This window comes from Erpetoichthys calabaricus, chromosome 2 (assembly GCF_900747795.2).
Source record: "Erpetoichthys calabaricus chromosome 2, fErpCal1.3, whole genome shotgun sequence".
NCBI lineage: Eukaryota > Metazoa > Chordata > Cladistia > Polypteriformes > Polypteridae > Erpetoichthys > Erpetoichthys calabaricus.
Genome location: NC_041395.2, coordinates 76,006,254 through 76,029,818, shown reverse-complemented (window position 1 = coordinate 76,029,818; position 23,565 = coordinate 76,006,254). Strand labels below are relative to the sequence as shown.

The following is a 23,565-nucleotide window of genomic DNA, read 5'->3' as shown; positions in this document are numbered from 1 at the left end:
TGCTGAGAAATTAGTTCACGCTTTTGTTTTCAGTCACCTAGGTTACTGTAACTCAGTCTTCTCAGGACTACCCAAAAAAGACATGAATTGTTTGCAACGAGTGCAGAATGCAGCTGCTAGAATCCTAACCAGGAAAAGAAAATCCGAACACATTTCTCCAGTTTTGATGTCACTACACTGGTTACCTGTGCCATTTAGAATTGACTTTAAAATTCTGCTTATGGTTTATAAAGCCTTAAATAATCTCGCTCCATCCTATATTTCAGAATGCCTCTCACCTTACACTCCAAATTGTAACCTTAGATCTTCAAATGAGTGTCTCCTTAGAATTCCAAGAGCAAAACTTAAAAGAAGTGGTGAGGCGGCCTTCTGCTGTTATGCACCTAAAATCTGGAATAGCCTGCCAGTAGGAATTCGCCAGGCTAATACAGTGGAGCACTTTAAAACACTACTGAAAACACATTACTTTAACATGGCCTTCTCATAACTTCACTTTAATTTAATCCTGATACTCTGTATATTCAATTCATTATTATAACTATTCATGGTGGCTCCAAAATCCGTACTAACCCCTACTCTCTCTTCTGTTTCTTTTTCCGGTTTCTTTGTTTTCAACTCAAAGCATTGTGATGTTCCAACATTGATGGATTAAAAGCCAGAAGTTTGCATGACCATCATCATCAAGTCCTTCCGTGAGAACTCTAAATACAGAGGACTGTTTCATTTATGTGAGGTAGAATGCCCAGAGGGGACTGGGCGGTCTCGTGGCCTTGAACCCCTACAGATTTTATTTTTTTCTCCAGCCGTCTGGAGTTTTCTTTTGTTTTTTCTGTCCTCCCTGGCCATCGGACCTCTTATTCTATGTTAATTAATGTTGTCTTATTTTAATTTCTTACTTTGTTTTTTATTTTTCTTTTCTTCATTATGTAAAGCACTTTGAGCTACATTTTTTGTATGAAAATGTGCTATATAAATAAATGTTGTTGTTGTTGTTTCGTTAGACTTTGACATTTACTTTAGCAAATATTTGCATTTGTCGGTAGTTGCTGCCTTTTCCATGGACCTTGTTTGTGATTTTTTTGGATAGTTCTTTTGGATATGTTCCTTAACCCTGATGACTGGCTTGTTCTCTACCACTCTTTAAAGCACTACCTGATCGTGACAGGTACTATATGTTGTGCTCACCCCGCGGCCAGAAATTAAAGAAACACATTAAATGATATACCTTTATTTGTAAAAAAAAAAAAAAAAAACAACAATATGGTTCATTGTATCTGGAAAAAGATTTATTCGTGCTAGTTCAAGAGGAGGATTGCACCTAAAATCTCAAAAAATATAAGAGATAAACAATAAGATGGGACATATGTCCTTTAGTATGATTTTTCAGATAACGGGTAGTACAGATTTTTTTTTGCTAAGTAAAACGTGCTTTAGGTTATGTTGATGTATGTATTCCCCTGACGTTTTATAGAACAGTGTGTTAAAATATGTAGTTTTTCATATTTATAGTTAAAAAAGTGAAATAATTGAGGCAGTAGTAATTCTACCACCAGCAGTTGCCAATAAATATGCAAAGTTTACCTTGTCTATTTGTAAGCATAGTTCAATCCCACAGTGCAATGCCCTGGTCATGTGACATTCAAGGCTTTGCCACTAAATATCGACGTCACTTCCGCACCGGCATTCGCCAGCTTCAAAGATGGAGTCCGATCAGTTAAGGATGAATTTGTGGGGCAGTGGGCCGAAACCTGGGCAGTTTTATAACTTTCCTGGTCAAAGCGACTACACATTCCCAGGATGTGGACCCATCAGACATACCCTGTAAGTTTTGAGTTGTGTCTTGTTCGGGAGAAGAAGCGTTTAAATAACGATTATGACGCCAGCGCTTTCACTTTCAAATGTGAGCGAATCTGTGTGCTGTCTCATCAACATGGTGGCATTAGGCAGAGGGAGACCGAGGCGAATGCTTCTTTATTCTTTTATAAACTTGATAGTTCTACAAATAAAGCAACGAATCGTATGGAATTGCGAGCGGAATCCTTCGCAGTGATTTTCCTGTACATTAATGCATGTTTTGCTTTTCAGGCCGATCATACTCTTGTGTACGGCAGTACTGGCTGTCACTGAGTATAACTTGTGTTGCGCTATTTAACCGCTTGTTAAAATAATAACGCCATGTTATTTCTGGGTGCTTGTATGGTTCAAGTATACTTTCTAGAGTAACATTTGTCGGGAAAGCCCGCCACCTTCGTTCACGGCGCCCATTCATCTTTGACATTTCTCTGGTTGGTTGGTTGGTTGTGTTCTGATAGGAAGGAGGGAAAAATAGAAAATGCATCTTGGTAATTATATACTTTGTAGGTAACGGGTGCTTATACCAGGTTAGTCGTCCCCAAATTACAGGCAGTTGAGGAGTAACAGTCAAGAGTGTAGCTTGCAATTTCGGTCCACACCAACCAGTAGTGAGACTTTGAACAAGTCGGGTAATTTAATTGTGTTAGTTGGAAAAATTGTGTTGCCTTAAAGTATCTATCAGAAATAATGTAAACATATTGCTGCGGTTGGCAATATAGTGAATACAATTAAAAAATAACAGTGTCATTTGGATTTTGACTGCATGATGTCCGATGATGTATCATTGTAATGCATGCTCAATGTAGACAATAAACATGGATTAATGTTTGCTAACGTGAAATGTAGATACACCTTACAGATATTTTCATCCAGATCTAATATGTTTAACTTATATAAATAGTAAAATTGCTTTAGATAGGCAAGTACAACCCCAATTCCAAAACACTTGGAGAGCTGTGTTGAATGTAAATAAAAACAGAATGCAGTGATTTGCAAATCGCATAAACCCGTATTTTATTCACAGTAGAACATAGAAAACATAGTAAAAATGTCTCACTTTAAACATCTGATATTTCATGAAATCTATTAGCTCAGTTTGAATTTGATGGCAGCAACATGTCTCAAAAAAGCTGGGATGGGAGCAACAAAGGGTTAAAAAAAGAGGTACTAAAAAGAAATGGCTGGAGGAGAATTTTGCAACTAGTAAGTAACCGGTATAAAACGAGCATTTTAGAGAGGCAGAGTCTCTCAGAAGTAAAGATGTGCAGAAGTTGACCAATCTACCCAAAAACCGCGTCTACAGGTTGTGGAACAATTTCAGAATAATGTTCCTCAGTGTAAAATTGCAAGAAATTGCATCTACAGTACAAAACATCATCAAAAGATTCAGAGAATCTGGTGAAATCTCTGTGCACAAGGGACCAGGCCGATCAATATTGGATGCCCGTGATCTTCGGGCCCTCAGGCGGCACTGCATTAAAAACAGGCATGATTCTGTCATGGAAATCACTGCATTGGCTCAGGAACACTTCCAGAAATCATTGTCTGGCAACACAGTTCGCTGTACCATCTACAAATGCAGGTCAAAGCTCTGTCATGCAAAGAAGAAAAACCATATGTGAACTTGATCAACGTTTCCTATGGGCCAAAGCTTATTTAAAATGGACTGAGGCAGAGTGGAAAACTGTTCTGTGGTCAGACTAATTAAAATTTGAAATTCTTTTTGGAAAATATGAACACCGTCTCCTCTGGAATAAAGAGGAGAGGGACCATCTGGCTTGTTATCGGTGCTCTGTTCAAAAGCCTGCGTCTCTGATGGTACGGGGGTGCATTAGTGCCTGTGGAATTGACAGCTTGCACATTTGGAAAGGCACCATCAATGCTGAAAGGTATATATACAGGTTTTAGAGCAGCATATACTCCAATCCAGACAACGCCTTTTCAGGGAAGGCCTTGCTTATTTCTGTAAGGCAATGCTAAACCGCATACTGCACCTATTACAACAGCATGGCTTCACTCTAGTAGAGTCTGGGTACTGAACTGGCCTGCAGATTCCACAGTGGCTGGGTTGGGTGGAACTTTTAAGCAGCAGTTCAAACCGCTGTGCCATGTGCCATCAGTTTTTATTAATTAAAAAAAAAAAAAAAAAGAAGCAGTTTTGGAATACACACAATAGTATTTGTAGTATCCATCCATCCATCCATTATCCAACCTGCTATATCCTAACCACAGGGTCACGGGGGGTCTGCTGGAGCCAATCCCAGCCAACACAGGGCGCAAGGCAAGAAACAAACCCCGGGCAGGGTGCCAGCCCACTGCAGGGCACACACTAGGGACAATATAAGGATCGCCAATGCACCTAACCTGCATATCTTTGGACTGTGGGAGGAAACCCACACAGACACGGGGAGAACATGCAAACTCAGGCCTCTTAACTCCGAGGCAGCAGCGCTACCACTGTGCCACCCTATTTGTAGTATATTGGCACTTTGTTTTTTCTTTTATTGATTTAATTAGAAACAGAAATAAAAAGAATTATTCAGGTAATTGAGAACTACATAAAGATGAGATTTTTTGCAGAGAGTAAAGTACGCAGTGTGGCATCTCTCTTCAGTTAATGTTTGTAAAACAGATTCAAACCGTGACTTGAAGATCACTGTAGTGGTACTTTACACTGTAATACCAGGCACCTGATCAGATCAGTCCAAGTAGTTGTGTCCTCCATATTTGTGGAGTAACACTGTTTATGATGTGGAAGATACAGCTTTAGTTAAGGCTGACCAGGTGTTCTGTCCATGTAACAAGTTATCTTAGGATCACACATTTTGAGAAATGCAGATGTCGGTTATCATACAATCTTACTAATTGAGTGGATTCCCATAGATGTTGTGTACTGGAGGGCTGCTTTGAAGATGTTTTTGTGGAACACATAGAATGTCTGCTTTTTGACCCTGCTGTTTTTCCTTGTCACATTCTACAGCAACCCCATGGTAACTGGGACATCAGTTTTGGGGGTGAAGTTTGAGAAAGGAGTGGTCATTGCTGCTGATATGCTTGGCTCTTATGGTTCATTGGCAAGATTTAGAAACATCTCGCGTCTCATGAAAGTCAATAACAACACTATACTTGGAGCATCTGGAGACTATGCTGACTACCAATACTTGAAGCAAGTGATTGAACAGATGGTGTAAGTATTACAAAGGGCACAGGGGTTCATTCATTTTAGTCAAATGTTAGCTTATGACTGTCAAACAATCAGACTGAGACTGTAGGTTTCCTTTTGACATTTTAATTGCCATCAGGGAATCAACCATGTTTTTTTTTTTTTCCCCCCCCCCACCCTTTTTTCAAAGGTTTCTGAGAACAGCTATTCAGTTTTGGTGCTTGTTTTTTCAAATGTCAATGTGAAGCATAAGTAGACTCACAGTGCCTTTTTTTTTGTTGAATTCAGTATATATATTTTTTTTGTTGTCTAATCCCCCCCCCCAGTATTGATGAGGAGCTCCTTGGTGATGGTCACAGCTACAGTCCTAAAGCCATTCACTCGTGGCTTACTCGTGTGCTGTACAATAGGAGAAGCAAGATGAATCCTTTGTGGAATACAATTGTCATTGGAGGCTTCTACAATGGAGAAAGGTAGGCAAACACTTACGGAATGTGAATTTTTCTCATACCTGCAATCAGCATTGCTCTTTAGCATTGATGTTCTAGTACCGTTACCCCACTGCACAGCCTGGGTGTTTCCACCACCACCATTTTTTTAAGACTGGTTTGCAGATTGTCCACACAACCTTGAAAAGTGAAAACATTAAAATATTTGGCATTTTCAAGTTCTGTTTGAAGACTTTTGGATAAGCGGGAGACAATGGATGGATGGATGTTTTGAAGACTTGAATTAAAACAAGTTAGAAATATAATAAATGATGAAAAATGTTATCTTTAATAGAGAAGAATAATGATTGTACATATTTATATACTGATACCAAAATCTCATCTAGTCTAACTGTATCAAAATATAGTTGTATTATTGCTAGGGGGTTAAATAAAATGGGTATAGTTAAGTAATATTATTTTCCACTGCAATTTTGCGTTGATAACTCTGAGGACAAATGTTGGAAAACTGTTTTTTTCTTTTGTGCACTAACACTGAGTACTGTTAGTCAAGAAATGAGTGTGTGAAGAAACACCACTGGGGCTGCTTCATGCCTACAGCAGTATGCCATTATCATGCCTCACTGTGACTGCTCTCTCTTATCTTTAGCCAAGTCAGACATTTTCTTCTTGTTTGTAATCCTTTTGTGTGTTTTGAGAGGTGATGGTGTTTGTTTTATTTCTTGAGCTTCTGAACAGGTTAGATTTCCCACTTGGGAAAAATAAAGTAGTATTTATCTTTGGGAGTGGAATTTATTGATAACTTGCCAAATGAAATGCATTGCTTCTACCATCCCATAGGCCAGGGGGATCAAAAACAAACTTTATATACCCAGCTCTGGCCAGAATATATTAACAAACAACTAACACCACATATCCTTTCCACACAAGAAATATAAGTATTGTCACAGTTCTATTGTCTGCTTTGCGTCTCTCTTGAAACTGCCTTCCATCTTATTAAGTTGTCTTGGACATTGCAGCAGGTTAGGAAGGCTGCCCTAGGCAAAGCTGTAAAAGGAAACCACCCCAGTCATGTGACATTAGACTTTCGTAAACATAGGATTACTTCTGTTCTACACTTTGATATAGTATTGGGGTAAAGAGAGTTGTGAAGTCAAGTATGGTGCATCCTGGGGTTTAGAAGACCACCCTGTCATCGGATGTTAAGAGTAAACCGCGTTAGTACAGAAAAATAATGTTAAAACAACATGATAGAGATAAGTGCTAGTCAGATAGTTGTTTGAGTCTAAATGTTCACAACATCACGATAACATATTAAAAAAAAAAATATATATATGGTTTAAACATGTTGATGGATCACCCAGACCACGCGAGTGGAAATGCAAATTCTTTTTTTTTTTTTTTTTAATCCACATGCAACAATCAAGTCGCTGAAAACCCAGAAGAGTTGTGCAGGGCATTGGTAGCTGTCAGGTGAGCCACAGAAGCATGGCCCCTCGTGACACCTATGGAGCTTTAAAAAGTGGGTGTTATGGCAGCAGTGTTAGACGTCAGGCTGCTTTCCCCATCATCAAGTCTGCCACATCTTTGGCATTGTGCTAAAACAAATTCTTTATGGTATTGTGATATGTCACCTTTTTTTCACTTTTTCTTGTTGGGTCATTACAGTTTCCATTCTAACTACAGATAAAACTAACAATAAAGAGGAAACTAACTAACTTGTGGGCCATATGTGACATGTTTTGAATATCGATGAAACACAGGCTGTTAAAAAGGTCCAAGGGCTGAATATGGACTGCAGGCCTGGAGTTTGACAACCCCACCATAGACCGTGCATCATCACTAAAATGAGCGGATTCCAATACAAAGTGCACCCTTCACTTTTCACTGAAGCTTTTGGGACAAGTATTGTCTTTTATTCTCTCTACCATATGGTAATGTAGACAAACATGCTTTGACTCTGTCTGTGGATGACATACTGCTAATTAATACTATAGACATTACAATATACACTAATCTGTTCAGAAGTTGAGTGTTTGGGTTTATTTTAGTTTTCAGTGTTGCAAAGGAGAAAACAATGAGATGAAACACACATTGTCATATGAAACCATGTGCCACCAGCTCACTACAGTCTAATATTTAAGGTTTTCTCAACTATCTGTCCTTCAGGTCACTTATTTGTTGTTGAGCATTTTTTTGTATAGAAAATCTTGGCTGAAATCAACTGTAACATCTGGGTATATAGTATTGTGAAAACAACACCTTAATGGTGTAATGGCAGGCATGTGCAGAACCATATATGGGATTATACGTATGTGTATATGGCTAAGCACATCTTAATAGCACATTCAGATATATTCAAATGATAGAATGCTTCATACTGAAATTAAATATTTTTTTGATTGGCTGACAACCATGACACAAACTTAAGGGCTCATCTCACAGCGAATCATCCAGACCTAAAGTTTGATGATGTCAAGATCATTGAAATTAATTTCTACAGTTAAAAATGTGGTGAATAATGTTATGGGGTTTTCTGGTGTGACAGGCAGTAGATTAAAACATTTTTGAAAATCACAAAGTTCTCTTATTGCCCAAGTATCATTATATATCCTATCATTCGGTCTCTGGAAATTTCCACCCCTCTTAATAGTATGTGCTGCAAGATTATTCTGAATGCTTGCATTCAATTAGTATTCTCTCTGTCTCTCTCTGATTTGTGTTTGGCTCTTATGGTTTCCATTCATTGTTTCAGCAGTGATGCCAGCGTTCTTCAAAGTTTTAAAAGAAAACCAAAAAGTTGTTTGAGGTTCTGGCTAACTAGTATGGATTAAGTTGAATTAGAACTCGGCATTACAATAAGGGGAGAATCGGTTACGTAGCAAGCTTGTTTGTGAATGGAGGATCAGTCTGTGCATTAGTTCTAGTTAAACATAAATCTTACTCCGCACAAAATGTATCATGAATACATTTGACATGATTTAAGCATACGTTGTTAAGATAATCTAGTGTACATATTTCACATGTGGAAAACCAGTAAGGTTATATATAGGTAATAAAATAATAATGTTCCTCACCTTAATAAACAACATCTTTCTTTTTGAGATGCAGTACAAATATTGTAGCGTTGTAATAGTTATTGACATTTACAGCATTTTTGTTGCTTTTTATTGAACATAGCACCAAGTGTTTAAAAATTGATTTACAATGCTAAAACTTAAAATGTTGTATATTTTACAATTTATATATTTTTCCTCCCTAGTTTTTTAGGTTATGTAGACAAGCTTGGAGTAGCATATGAAGCCCCCACTATTGCTACAGGTTTTGGTGCCTATTTAGCACAGGTGAGTTTATATGTTGTGACTTATGGTTTTTTTTTTTTTTTTGCTTTTTCTGTATTTCCATTAACCATCTAAAAGCGCATTTTGAGATTGCAAGACAAAAAAAAAAACGCTAACGGAAAAGTGAATTTCGAAAGCACACTCGCTTGAGATGGCTTTTCAGGAGAGTCGTCAAAGCAATGGTAAAACTGCAATGGAAATATTTTTTTGCATTTAGGTTACATGACATGAATTAAATTTTCAAATACCCGTGCAAATGTGATGTGGTGAAGGCAGCACTATGATGAGCACTACCAGGTAACCCAACAGAAATGTCCCTGACCATTAATTTGTCGTCAGTGACCACCTCCAGAACAGTAGATGTCCAGCTTTTCCTGTTAACAAAGTCTGTGTACCCGTCACTTGGTGCACAAATAGAGAGATGTGAGCCGTTCATCGCACCATACATCTGAGGTATTTTGTGTGCCTTGTAATTGATTTGCTCACATCAAAACTTGTTGGCAACTACCCTGTACTTGGCACAGGTAGCCAATTTATAACGCTCCGTGGCTTTGTGCTTCTCAGTCGGAACTCGTGTGTGCTACGGTAGGGACACAAGGGCCTAATTGGGTTGCAGAATTCCATGAATGCTGAGCTGCTCATCCTGAAATTTTGTACCCACTGCTCCCCAGTAAAATCATTGTGGACGAATACCTAATATGTCTCCTCTACTGACAACAACATTTATTTATACAACACATTCTCATCCAAAAAGTGTAGCTCAAAGTGCTTTATGTGAGTAAATACAAAGAAAGTTAACATTAAACAAACAATTTTAGGCAGTAATATACTGCTCAAAAAATTAAGGAACACTTTTTAATCAGAGTATAACATCAAGTCAGTGAAACTTCTGGGCTATTGATCTGGTCAGTAAAGTAGCAGAGGCGGGTTGTTAATCAGTGTTAGCTGCTTTGGTGTCAATGAAACTAACAACAGGGGCAACAATGAAACGAACCCCAAAACAGCAATGGTTTAACAGGTGGAGGCCACTGACATTTTTCCCTCCTCCTCTTTTCGGACTTTTGTTTTTTAAACCTGTTTTACATTTGGCTACGGTCAGTGTCACTACTATTAGCATCTTCACAGGTGGCGCAGTGGTAGTGCTGCTGTGAAGGAGATTGTGGGTTCGCTTTCCGGGTTCTCCCTGTGTGGAGAGCACTTTGAGTAGTGAGAAAAACACTATGCAAATGTAAATTATTATTATTATTATTAGAATTAGCATGAGGCGATACCTGGACCCTATAGAGGCTGCACAGGTAGTCCAACTTCTCCAGGATGGCATATCAATACGTTCCATTGCCAGAAGGTTTGCTGTGTCTTCCAGCACAGTCTCAACGGCATGGAGGAGATTCCAGGAGACAGGCAGTTACTCTAGGAGAGCTGGACAGGGCCATAGAAGGTCCTTAACCTATCAGCAGGACCAGTATCTGCTCTTTTGGGCAACAAGGAACAGGATGAGCACTGCCAGAGCCCTACGAAATGACCTCCAGCAGGCCACTGGTGTGGATGTCTCTGACCAAACAATCAGAAACAGAGATCATGAGGGTGGCCTGAGGGCCTGACGTCCTCTAGTGGGGCCTGTGCTCACTGCCTGTCTGGGGAGGCATATCCATGGAGAGATGCACAGACCTCTACAGGCCAGACAATGGCACCTTGACTGCCATTAGGTATCGGGATGAAATCCTTGGACCCATTTTCAGACCCAATGCTGGTGCCGTGGGTCCTGGGCTCCTCTTGTTGCACAACAATGCCCAGCGTCATGTGGCGAGAGTATGTAGGTAGTTCCTGGAAGATGAAGGAATTGATACCATTGACTGTACCCCACGCTCGCCTGACCTAAATCCAATAGAACACCTCTGGGACATTATGTTTCGGTCCATCCGACGCCGCCAGGTTGCACCTCAGACTGTCCAGGAGTTCAGTGATGCCCTGGTCCAGATCTGGGAGGAGATCCCCCAGGACACCATCCGTCATCTTATTAGGAGCATGTCCTGATGTTGTCAGGCATGCATACAAGCACATGGGGGGCCATACAAACTACTGAGTTGCTGCAATGAAATTGTGGTAAAATGAACTAGCCTGGCACATCATTTTTTCACTTTGATTTTTGGGGTGTCTTTGAGTTCAGCCCTCTGTAGGTTGATTATTATCATTTCCATCAAATGATTTGGCATCCTTTCATTCCTAACACGTTACCCAGTCCATATCTGTATACAATATAATACAATACAGTTTATTTTTGTATAGCCCAAAATCACACAGGAAGTGCCGCAATGGGCTTTAACAGGCCCTGCCTCTTGACAGCCCCCCAGCCTTGACTCTCTAAGAAGACAAGGAAAAACTCCCCAAAAAAAAACCTAGTAGGGAAAAATGGAAGAAACCTTGGGAAAGGCAGTTCAAAGAGAGACCCCTTTCCAGGTAGATTGGGCGTGCAGTGGGTGTCATATAGATGTCCAGCAGGATTTTTTTTCCCATTGAGATCTGATGTGTTTTCAAACAAAGTGTTCCTTTAATTTTTTTTGAGCAGTGAATTATACAGCATTGTACAAAGCAAAAGGTAAGTAAGGTCAGATGGCCAGGAGGAAAGAAAAACCAAATAAAAAAACAACCATCTCTCTGAAATGAACACGGTGATTGTAGACGCATTTGAAATAACAGAACCAGCACCCATCATATCGGTCGTCGTTTTCAGGTAATAAAACACTTTATTCGCACTACATTACTCCGTGGAAACACAAGACAATTTGTATTTGTGTTTTGTTGACTTTTCAGAAGTGTTGCTTCTATTTTGTGCACAAGTTCAAATTTATAGATGGTCTCCTTCCACCTACATAAAGTATCCCCTAGATTATTTTTACACACACAATTTCTCTTCTGAAGCATCATTTTATTTTGGAAAAGCTTGTGTTTTATGATAAATTACCTTACTATAATTATGTTTTAAATTAAAATGGTCTTACCTAGCAAGCAAACCTATTAAGAGTAGTTCTATTCTTCCATAGCATTTAGAAGTAACACTGTGGATTCATACTGCCATTATAACATTTAGCAGTGTAACGGCAGCATGTTGTATTGTCTTATTCTGCTCTGCTGAGACATGAAATGGGGACAGAGGTGCATCACGACAGGGTTTCATTACATAAAGCGAGTTTTGTATAAATAAATTGACACATAGATTTGCAGTGATTACCACACATCAGTCTAAAGAAAAGCCAAGCAAATTGACACCTTTTATTGACAAACTAAATGTTACATATGGCCTGAGTTGCCTCGAAAGCTTGCATATTGTAATCTTTTTAGTTAGCCAATAAAAGGTGTCATTTTGCTTGGCTTTTCTCTACATTCATAATGGCTAACACGGTACAACACCCTAGTACTACACACATCAGTCTTTAACTTAACATACCGTATCAGTGATCGAGGCTGTGATTCAGTGGTTGATAAGCGCACCTGTTCCCACAGCAGTCCTCCTCTTTAATTTAATGGATGTTTCACCACTCGGGACCAAGTATAACACAAAGCAGAGCCACCTTATTGTGCATCATTGCCCTCACACATGGCACACCTACACAGTCAAGCACCCGAGGGGTAGTCACGGTTCAAAAGTCAGTCAGTCAGTATCCTAACACAGGGTCACAGGGGTCTGCTGGAGCCAACCCCAGCCAGCACAGGGCGCAAGGCAGGAACAAATCCCCGGGCAGGGCGCACACACACACCAAGCACACACTAGGGACAATTTAGGATTGCCAATGCACCTAACCTGCATGTCTTTGTACTGTGGGAGGAAATGAATTTTAATTAGTACATTCTTGAGGGGCTTGTTCTTTTTCCCCCGCTCTTCCCCTTAAGACCAGTTTGCAGTTGGTAAGCCTGTCAGAGCACAGATCTCCCCAAAATACTAATGGGTGTGACCTCAGTCTTGGCGGGTGTCGACTTCCTTTACCCCAAATATTGCCGGCTTCTAAACTGCTGTTGAGGCTCTGCAGTGGGCACATGAAGCAGGAGTAGGTGTGCTCCCACCCAGGACTCACGTAGTGCACATTGTTCAGCCTGACAGCCTTCATTTGTTGTACACTTCCAGCCTAATTTGATCACATGTTTGAGTTAATTCTGATTCAGTTGGTGTTTACAGCACAAGTTTTGGTTAAACAGATTGTGGGCCTTTTTCAAATAAGGGTAAATATTTTTTCTGCAGTAGTTTTCAGTAACGCTTCCGCTTCCTGCGCCTTTTCATTCCCCATTTCCTTTTTGTGCTCTTGTTCAATGGCTGGCTTGTGTGTGCACTGATGCCCAAGACTGCAGCGCACAGTAGTTTACTTTGTAATTTGGGGTGAGAAGAGCAGTTTTTCAGTTTTCTCAGGTTGAATTTAACATTTTTATTTTATAGTTATTGCTTGTCCACACTTAATGGTGTGTGTTTGTTTTTTTGTTTTGTCTTTTAGCCCTTAATGAGAGAAGCTTTCGAATCCAAACCTGTAATGGGTAAAGATGAAGCCCGGGAGCTGGTTGAACGTTGCCTGAAAGTACTATATTACAGAGATGCTCGCTCATATAACAGAGTAAGTGATCTTACATTAGAATTTCAGGCTTTAACAAATATTACAAAGTAGCTGTAAAGTATGACGCAAGTTTGTAATATGGGGACCATGCATTTGAAATTGTGGTGTTTGAAGAGCGCTGCTTTATTCTGTAATTTGTGTAAAGCCTCAGTAATCAGCAGTATCTTCAGCTATTAATGACGTGTGCTCACTTTTTCTGCAGTATGAGATTGCAACGGTAACTGAAAGTGGAGTGGAAATTGAGGGACCACTGTCCTGTGAAACTAACTGGGACATCGCAAACATGATCAGGTAAGTTATTTCAGTGATGACTGAGCTTAATCCTTTCTATACAGTTCAGTAGTAGCCACTTGAGAATCAATGGTTAGCCTTGGAGTGACACAAGTCCTGAGGCATCTCAACTAGTTTTGCCACCAGAGAAGAAATTTCATGAATGTTCAGGATAAACTGAAATCATTTGTTTGATTTAAACTGTCATTATTTAAAAAGAAAAAAAAAAAGGCTTTCTGGGAGAAGTCACTTTGAAACAACAACGCGTCTTCGTGTTCTTGAAGAGTTTTATAGAATATCTGATACACAAGTACTGTATGTAGGCTTGTGCTGATGGAATCGGAGTATGGCCGTCAAAAGCGAGGAGCAGCATGTGTCAAGACCATTTGGATTTTTGATGGGTGTGCATTTGGTAAAATTGATCCAAAGTTTATCAAATGAAGGAAAATATCGAGCATTTATGAAGGAGGGTGGGGACTTTTGCACCTCCCATGATGGATTTTTTTCTCCACAAACTTGTACTCCATCCCATAAGGGATTCCCACGGTGATCTCCCAACATGTTGTGTCACCATACTGAAGACGTCAAGTGGAATTAGCTGTACTCTAATTTGGAAGGCCACACGGGTTAACTGCAGATGTGCACTGGAGGGTTTACTTAAATTCTGTCAGAAATAAGTAACCATTTATATAAAATATTATGATAATTAAAGTGTATGCAGCAACGTCTTTTAGCAGAATTAAATCACATTTTGCTTCAATAGTCCTGTTTTGTAGCATTTACTTTTTTTTGCTTTTCTTTCAGTGGCTTTGAGTGAAGAAATGGATGCTCCCTTTGCCCACAACAGTGAATATTTTTGTTATTTTGTAAAATGAGTCTCGGTTGTAAAACATTGTCTTTTGTTATTTAGTATTGAAACTCCGAATAAACAACTCCAAATCTGGCTTGTGAACTTTGTCTTGCAGCACACATGCACAGCAGGGGTTTAGAGATGTCAGCAGGAGTGGTCTGTGGTCACCATCGTCAGACATGGACCCACTTCAGTTCTAGTCTTTAAAATACTGCAGAAATTTTGTTACAAAACCAAACACAGAATATAAAATAAACCATAAAGTCTGATAGTGGCTGGATGGAACAACTTATTATTGGATCGAAATGTCAAACTTCATTGTTGGAAGTAATAAATGGGAACAAGTAAACAAAGGTGTACCAACACACCAGTGGTGAACATTAAAAGCTGTCATCTTGCCACGTCTGGTCCCAAAAAGCCAGTGAGCCGCTGAGTCTACAGTTGGGAGATGTCATCCCAATTGTGCCAAAGGGCTTGTTGAAGTTGCTGGCAGAGGGTCACTTATCCAGATATTGCAATATTGAGCATACCAGAGGTGCTTTGGGGGGGTTAAGGTCAGGACTACAGCAGCAGTATGTGGCCTGCTTGGTCCTGCATCTAGGAGGTGTGCTAAAGGCAGCAGTAGTATGGGTTACAGATATTAGATGATCTCTCAGATGAACTAGTTCTGGTGTGGTCACCTTAGGACAATCTGACCAGGTAGTATGGTCTATTGGTCTCCTGAAATCATTCCTGCAGTCAGGACAGTGGAGTGGCGGAAACCACAGCATCTGGCAAAGCTGACACATCTGCCTGCAGCATGCCAATGATCCTTGCCTGTGCTTTTGGTGGCATTAGGGGCCTTATGGAGTGTGGTCTTTGTCATGATTTGAACTACGATTTTTTTACAGGAAACCTGATCAGACATGGCTTCATCTGTCTTCTTGTGGAGTAAAGGTGCACCAAAGAGCTTGCGTATGTCTGCCTAAACAGACAACTTTTTGAGAAACTACACAAGCCACAGCATTCCTGTTGTCTTCTAATTGTGTTACTTTGTTTTCATCATCAGCATATTTCTATTCAGTCTTTGAATTCATTGCATGTCTCCTTCAGTAGATAGAACAATTATTACCTCTCTTGGAAATGATCAGCGTGCTGTCAAAAGAAAACCTTTCTTTGTGATGTTTTGTAGGTCAGTGGATATTTTCCACCAACAAACAATATCTCCATTCTGAGTGACCACCTTATTAGGTGCACTTGACCCAACAGCAAGTTGAGTTTGCATTTGCCCTCAGAATGGTTTGAAGTGTATTGAATTGAGAAAGTGCTACACAGGTTTGCTGACCCTCGTGGACTTCAGTGCCTCTACTAGTTGAATCAAATCAGCTAGCAATGGCTCCATGGAAGACTTGTTCTGTCTGTCACACAGACTCTCAATTATATTCAGGTCACTGTCGGGTTAGGGTTGTAATGCTATCTATCCTACTGTATTCAAATACTAGGAGAGGTGTTTGTGTTTCACAGTTCTCTCCAACAGTGTCCTCTTGATTTTCCACTGACAGGATGAACAATTTTGTATTCTTCTGCTATACTGTGTCTGTAACAAGGTATGACAAGTGGTGTGTCCCAAGATGTCTATTTTAGCACTACTACTGTTACTTGTTGGACTGGCTTGGTTTGATCTCTGGAGGTGATGGTTGCTCCACAAAAAAGACACGTGAATCTGTTGTTCATTCTTCCTCAGACCTGAGCTCTTCACTTATGATAATCACTTTTGTAGCCTGGTCCTGTAACACTTGTTCCCAAACAGTCCCCCCCAGACTGATGTTTACTCAGTTATGTTGCATCTGCTGTGTTAGTAAATGGCAATCCAGTATTACATGCACCTATGATATTGTCACTGACTGACCAGTTTAACTAATACAAGTGTCACATGGCTGAGAACAGAAATGACTTTTTCATTCTCTTTGTAAAAGTACTTGCAGTCTAATATGGGGCAGCTGAATTAAGAAGCTAACACATGAAGGTGTGCAAGCACAGCCACATAAGCGGACTGAAATGCATCATCTGCTGTGACAGTGACAATGTCACCAGTGGCTAGCACTGCTCTCTGCTGTGGACCTGGAAAGACTGCCAAGATGATTGGGGGGCTGGGGGTGGTCTCTCATTTTCACAGCAGATGCTGTTTCAGTCAGCTCGTCACAGAGGTTGCTCTTGTGTCATATCATAACCTGATATTAGAATAGAAGTCATTTCATTTTCCGTCCTCTCATGACAATTTTTTTTTTCTCCCACTTTTCTTCTCTCCCTTGTCACTGAGAGGGCTCCCTAGTTGGCTATCCAAAGCAAAATGCTGTATTCCATGGAGATCATAATAATAATTATATTTATATAGAGCTTTTCTCACTATTCAAAAGTGTTTAACAATTTGATGCTAAACATTACACATGAAGGCATTCTGCATGATCAGTGTGACTAAATCACCAGCAGGAATGGCAGCAGCGTCAAGCCTCTGGGCTAAAAGCCACTATAAGCCAATTCTACTTGACTGCCTGCAAAAAAGGGCAGCAAATGACAAAAAGTTCATTCTTAGGCTTCAAACTTGTTGTATATCTTCTATCTAACTAACTAACTATATCTATCTCTATATCTATATATATATATATATATACACACATCTCCAGTTTCTGTGACCTGATCCCAACTGGCGGATCACAATTTTGATTTCATTTGCTTCTACACACCAAGGACTCGCGGCGACTCCAATCTGCAGACGTGCTGCTCTTTGAAGTCCTGCGGATGCCACCACGTCTCTGGCTTCCAAACACACATCAAGAATTCTGTACTGAGAAAAACAAGAAGGGAAAAAAGGAGCACTAAGGAATGCCGTTGTAAACACACCAAGTTGTTTTCCATGGTTGATATTAAAGACATTTTGTAAGCAATTTTTTTTCTGGAAATGATTTTTTAATATTTAAAAATGGATTCAAGAAAAGTAACACAGAACAAATAAACTTTTTACAGTAGAAAATGCCCTTCCATTTTACTTTAAAGTAAATAAAAACTGCTGCACTTCACAATTTATTTGTACACAGAGCTGAATGCATGAAGGAAGGAAGAAGGGAGGGCTGTGTATCTTACATGATGCTGTCGCCCTGAAGAGTCGTCCCCATACCGTGGTGGTCAGCCTGCTGCAGGGCCTTAAGACGTGTGCTGGGTGTCACAATATTTACAAAGAGCCAATGCGACACGCCAGTGCTTTTCATGTTGGGAAGCCGACGTGTGGGGCTTCCCCGACTTCTACTGCTCACCTTCCAGCAGCATTACTCATTTTATGTCCATGACTTGAAGATAGCACTCTTCACAAGAAAGAAAGGACACAAGTGGGACATATAAACTCAGTCTATGGCAAGACAAGAGAGGCTACCAGCTTGTAGCACGTAGTCAAGTGTGTGCTTGTGTGTACTTGTGTGTGTGTGGTTTGATTTCAACTTTGTTGAATATGTACATATGTAGTGCTGACCAAACAATAAGCCCCCTTGTATCTCCTCTACCTGACAGCAGATTCAAGCAAAATAAAAGTCCTAGGAATGCCCCGTTAAGGTGAGCAAAACGGTAGTGTCAAGTCAAAGAAACAGGGAATCACCAAAACATACAGTCAAAAAACAAGACGATTCAAAAGAACTGACATTAAACCTGGTTTTCGTCATGCATGTTAAGAAAAAGTACAGCAGTGCTCTTAAAATAAAAAGAACAAAAAAAAAAATATATATATATCCCAACAATATGTTCTTAACAGTAATTTTCATTATTCATTATTGTCTTCCTGCCCTCCATCATCTCCCTCCCGCCCTCCTCCCCATGAAACTGAGGTAAAACCATTCAAGGCTTCTCCTGCATGTCAGAATACCGTTGTTACCATGATTAAAAACAATGGCCGCTTTTAAAAAAAAAAAAAAAGGTCACCCACGAGCCCCAGTCCCCCGTCTATGTAACTGAGCATGATACGTTTTTTTTTTTTTTTCCAGCATGTCCCAACATTTCATTGTTTCCCCCTCCCCACCTGCGCTCACTCCACGAGAGTCCGTGGTTTTCCAGAAGCAACTCTTTTTGTTTGTTTGTTTTTGGGATGGTAGAGTGGGGAAGTAGGGTTTGGGAGACAACATGCTGAAGACTGGTACTAGTGACGGCGCCCTGCCCAAGTAGGTGGGAGGCGCGTGTGCACACGTCATTCATGTGTGGTTAATGATTTTCAGGTCTCTGTGATTCAGGAGTCAGAAACCCCTCTTTATCCTAATAATCTGGGAAGCGTGTGCCCACCCAGGGCAACTAAAGGTCAAACTCCGTGTCCTCAAAGCCGTGAAACGACTCGGCATCACTGTCCTTTTCAAACAGCTGGTGAAGAGCCCTGGTGTCTGGCACCTGCTCACTGTAGCTTGGAGAAGCACACTCATCATCTTGGCCCTCCTCCTCCTCCTCCATATCAGTCATTTCCCATTCCTCCAGTGGACCTGCCATTTCGAGTTCTTGGTCACGCTTATTTCTTCTCTCTGCCTCTCCCGACATCAGCCGCTTCTCCAATAAGTGCACCAACTCATCTTGCATGTCAGCAACACTTCGCTGAGCTGAGCTGTCGATTCCTTCAGGTCCTGGCAAAACACTGGCTACCAAAAAGGACTGCTGCACCAATTCAGGTTGTGCAGATATGCCTTCTAACACTTCCGTGATCCAATTTACAAGGAGGCGCAAAAGTTCTTCGGCCCTCAGGGAAGAAGCAATCTTACTTTCATGCATGTCCCTGATCAACATGCTCCATTTGCTCTTCAGGAAAGCTGTTATGGTTGGGACAATACAGACATCCAGAGGCTGGATTTTAGAGCTACAGCCCATTGGAATAAAAGCTGGAAGGGTGTTTACAGCACTGAGGGATGACAGTGCGTCATCGGACAGGTGTGTACGGAATGAGTCTATCACAAGCATCCCTTTCCCACCATTCTGGGACTCCATGTGCTTGTGCCACACCTTGGATGTCCAGATTTCCATCTCCTCATCCTCATTAAAGCCTTCAGGCCTAGCTTCTACTAAAATGGTACTCGAAGTGGAGAGTTGCTCATGCTGACCTTTGAAAAAGATCACAGTGGGTAACATGCTGCCATCAGCTAGAATACCTAAAACAATGTCAAAAAGTGACTCTCCTGTCCCAGACAACTGGAAGGCAGCTTCTCTACTTCGAATATTATCAGCAGAAGCTAGAGCCTCCAAGTCCACAAAGAGAGAAATCTCATCCATAGTGCCAATTACAGTGAGAGGGATATCTTGGATGTGAATTTGCCTCTGAACAAACTCCACAAAGAATTTCTTGTTTTCTTCCATATCAGATGTTAGTTTTCGGCTTACTGCTCCTTTTATCTGCAACCCTAAGTTATGCTGCATCATGAAGCCAACTGCCCATGCATAGGAAATGCGGAAGTTATTGGCCTTGTAATAAATCTCTGTTGCCCTCTGTAAGAAGTTGTCTTCTGTAACGGGCAGCTGCTGTTCTCTTTGTACCAAAACCCATTCAACCAGCTTCTCTGCGGCTGCCTCATCTTTGCCATAATCGATAGCACCCCCTTTTGCACTCTCCTCCTCCATGTATTGCTTGTGATTTTTCAACCAGCTCTTGATGAGCCCTTGAGGAATACGAAAGTGTTCAGATGTTTCTTGGATTCCAGCACACAGTGCATAAAGGAGGACCCGAAGCTGTTTTACTGATAGCTTCTCTATACATTCCTTTGCCTCAGTAATTTTGGGAGTCTCTCTTTCCACGCTCTCTGGTTGCTCAATTTCCATTTCTTGAGGTTTTTCTTGTACTTCCTGCTCATTTGCCTCCTGATTTGGAACAGACTCTGTGACCGCTTGAGCAGACTCCTCGACTGGTTGTTCAATCTTCTCCTTCTCGTTTGCCTCAACAAGTTCAACGTCATTGTCTTCTTTTCCATCTTTTAAAACTTCATCCAGCTCGTTCTCTTTGACTGTCCTTGCATTTGTAATTAAAATTGGTATCATGACATCATCATCCTCCTCTTCCTCCACCATCACTGAATTTTCTTCCTCGACTACTTCTGCTCTCTGTGGTTTTTCTGCAACCACCACTGCATCCTCCTCCTCCTCCTCCCCCTCAACCATCATGGCTGCATCCTCATCTTCCACTATTACTGGTGCTTGCTGCTGTGCAACAACTGGCTCTCCTTCAACAATCACTGCATCCTCCTCCTTCTCTTCTTCCTCCTCTTCCACTACCACCACTGCCTTCTCTTCGGTTTTCTGCTCAGCCCCTTTCCCCTCCAGATCTGTTGCCTTGTCTTTCTCATTGTCTTCCTCTACAGAAGAAGTAAGAATTTCATTTTTAGATGGAGGAGCTGGCTCGTCCTCCTCAGTGGGCTTTGAAATGCTGTGATGTTGGTCTTTAATGTTGTTATTTATGACTTCTTTAGTTTGAACCAAAGGCTTTGTTGGGATTCTATAAAGACAAAACACAAAAAAGCTTTTGAGCTATGGTAATGCATCATTAATTTGTTTACTAAGTGTAATGAAAGAAAACCCAGAACATAACATGGACATCCACTACAGTTTATTATTTGTGACAAACTCTTGCTATGCAAGTTTTTTCACTGGAATACACCAAACCTAAAAATTACTCAAACAGCTATCAGTAGAACACATTTTTTGTGAAATTAACAATAAAAAAACCTGTAAGGACTGACTTTGATGAAGGCAACAGATGCATGAATGGAATTGAATAGTACTACGTCTTAAAATAAATAAGATAAATAAACCAATTTGAATGAATTGCACACATCCAATGTGACTGTGTGTAAGGCCTTATGCACAGCTGCCACCCATGGCCCTGCTACTCCAAAGGACTACTACAAAGGTCTGCAACAAGTGTCTGGAGCATTTCCAGGAAGATTAAGCTCTTCCCCCATTTAAAATATAGTCCAGCAACAGTCACAAAAAGTAAGATCCAGACTTCTCAAGGTTACAAAAATACCCTATTAAAACTGTCATTATTTACCTGCCATTTATGTATTAATTTACTAATGCACTGCACTGTTTTAGCCAGATTTTCATTTTAAAAATGACTACCAGTCCATCATTTATTACTGCTACTTTCTATGGGAGAAATAACACTGGTATTTATTGTGTCACACACTTTGACAGAAGGTTAGGCAGTCAAAACTTTACTTTAATAAATTTATTTTTTTCCCATGTGGGAAAAAACTTTTGCCTATTTTTTTCCTTTTTCAAATGAATTATGTCACAGAGCTTCACCGATTCTGCTGCTGGAGGTTGTTTTGCTACAAATGACCTTTTCTGGTTCATAATGGCATTCTGTAGCGTTTATTCAGTTCATCATTGTAAAGATCACATAATTTGGTGGATAATAAACTATAATTCTTCAAAAAGCTGTATGAGGAAACTGTGCCAAAAAGATGAGGATGCTGAATGATAAAGACTGTAAAGAAATTAGGGTTAGGGATAGTCACTTCACTGGAACAGGTAAACAGTATACAACTCTCCTGATGTGCCAACATCATCCTTGCAAGTTGCAATGGAAGAAGTGCAGAATGTTTTATGTTACTGATGTGTGACAGTTAATTTAAATACAATTTTTGCTTTGCCAGTGCCACATGCTAGTCCAGGTAAGACTGAGCAGATTAGAAGGCTTAATGTATGATAAAAGGGTATGTATAGGTTTATGGGGCTTTGGGTCTCCTTTAGGAATTATCATCTTATTAATAAATTATTGAAATTACAAAAGCTAAAAAATTGAATCTATTATTATTATTATTGTTGTTGTTCAAAAGTCATTCAAAAGAAGAAAACATTCCTTGCATGTAAGGGAAACACAATTTTGATTTCAAACAGGTAATAGCAATGCAAAGACAATGGGAAAAACTGTCATTTTGTGAGGGAAGAACATGTAGTAACATGGGAAAAACTTCAGTTTAAAACAGTATGGCAGAACGAATGCAGTGTGTAGACACAAATATAAATTCCTTAAATTTAGAAATTAATAATCTCTTTCCTTAGCGCATACCTTTGTATGTTTATCAAAATGAAGTGACTACTTTGGAAATCAAAATGTGCCAGAGAATCCTTATAAATTAATGAAAATCGTTCAAAGTGGTGTGATTTGTTTTACTGCAATATTTCTTGTGTTTTTTTAAAATTCAATCTTCAAAATAAAAAAGTGGCTAGGACAAATTAAGCGGAAAGCTGAATACCTTACACAACAAAAAGAATCAAAACAGGAAGTGCAAGTTCATAAGCTAGGAGAGATCAAACACAAAGCTGAAGACAGTACACGGGGAAAAGAATCACAACATGAATAGAAAGTAGGTAGTACTAGTAGTAATACTTCAGAGAATAAAAATAGTATTAATAGAAAATGTGATGACTCGTTTACAATTTGGATTTACTTGGAATTGAGATGAAAGTGAACTTAAACCTTAGTGTGTGATTTGTTCTGAATTGTTATCTAAACCTTCTCTTAAAAGACATCTTGAATCAAAACAAACATTTACAGAAAAAATCCAATGATTACTTTAAAACAAAATTAAACCGGGCTAAAACAATAAAATGCTATTGAAATAGTTGTTACAAGTGAAAAAGCTTAGGAAGTTTTTCATCTTATTAACTAAAGAATTGCTAAAGCTGGTAATCCTTACACTACTGAAAGCTGGTAATCCTTACACTACTGGAAAATAACTGACATGAGCAGCTGCTAAAAATATTGTTTTATCACTTTTTGTTGAGAAAACTGCTGCCAAAGTTGGTCAAACAGCATATGTTATCAAATGATATCATACGCTGACTTATTCATAGAATGGCAGATTTGCTTGTTCAGAAGGTGAAAGAAAGTCAGTATTTTGCACTTCAATCAGAAGTACAAATAAAACAAAGCATGCTCAATTATTGGTACACATTCAGTATGAATCAGACATTACAATTAACACTAGAATCCCTGAAGCCTACGAAAAAAGTCATAATCCCGGGCCACCTTAAATTCCCTCAC

The 23,565-nt window shown here is 39.9% G+C and overlaps 2 protein-coding genes across 8 annotated transcripts in view; one reads left to right on the top strand and one right to left on the bottom strand.

Moving 5' to 3' along the window:
* psmb4 (proteasome 20S subunit beta 4) overlaps positions 1–14,618 on the top strand; it is a 29,658-nt gene extending 15,040 nt beyond the window's left edge. Inside the window, exons 1-7 of one of the 2 annotated variants that reach the window (XM_028793942.2) lie at positions 1,655–1,821; positions 4,835–5,041; positions 5,344–5,490; positions 8,729–8,810; positions 13,289–13,405; positions 13,608–13,696; positions 14,480–14,618. In XM_028793942.2, the coding sequence (XP_028649775.1) occupies positions 1,700–1,821; positions 4,835–5,041; positions 5,344–5,490; positions 8,729–8,810; positions 13,289–13,405; positions 13,608–13,696; positions 14,480–14,492 (777 nt within the window). In that variant the 5' untranslated portion in view covers positions 1,655–1,699 and the 3' untranslated portion in view covers positions 14,493–14,618. Of the gene's footprint in view, positions 1–1,654; positions 1,822–4,834; positions 5,042–5,343; positions 5,491–8,728; positions 8,811–13,288; positions 13,406–13,607; positions 13,697–14,479 lie in introns of those variants that run through there. The other variant, XM_051922789.1, reaches the window with a different exon arrangement.
* Positions 14,619–18,611: 3,993 nt separating this feature from the next.
* Positions 18,612–23,565, bottom strand: part of pogzb (pogo transposable element derived with ZNF domain b) — a 161,265-nt gene continuing 156,311 nt past the window's right edge. For all 6 annotated transcript variants that reach the window (XM_028793933.2, XM_028793935.2, XM_028793939.2 and 3 more), the window contains one exon: positions 18,612–21,006. In XM_028793933.2, the coding sequence (XP_028649766.2) occupies positions 18,834–21,006 (2,173 nt within the window). In that variant the 3' untranslated portion in view covers positions 18,612–18,833. The remainder of the gene's footprint in view (positions 21,007–23,565) is intronic.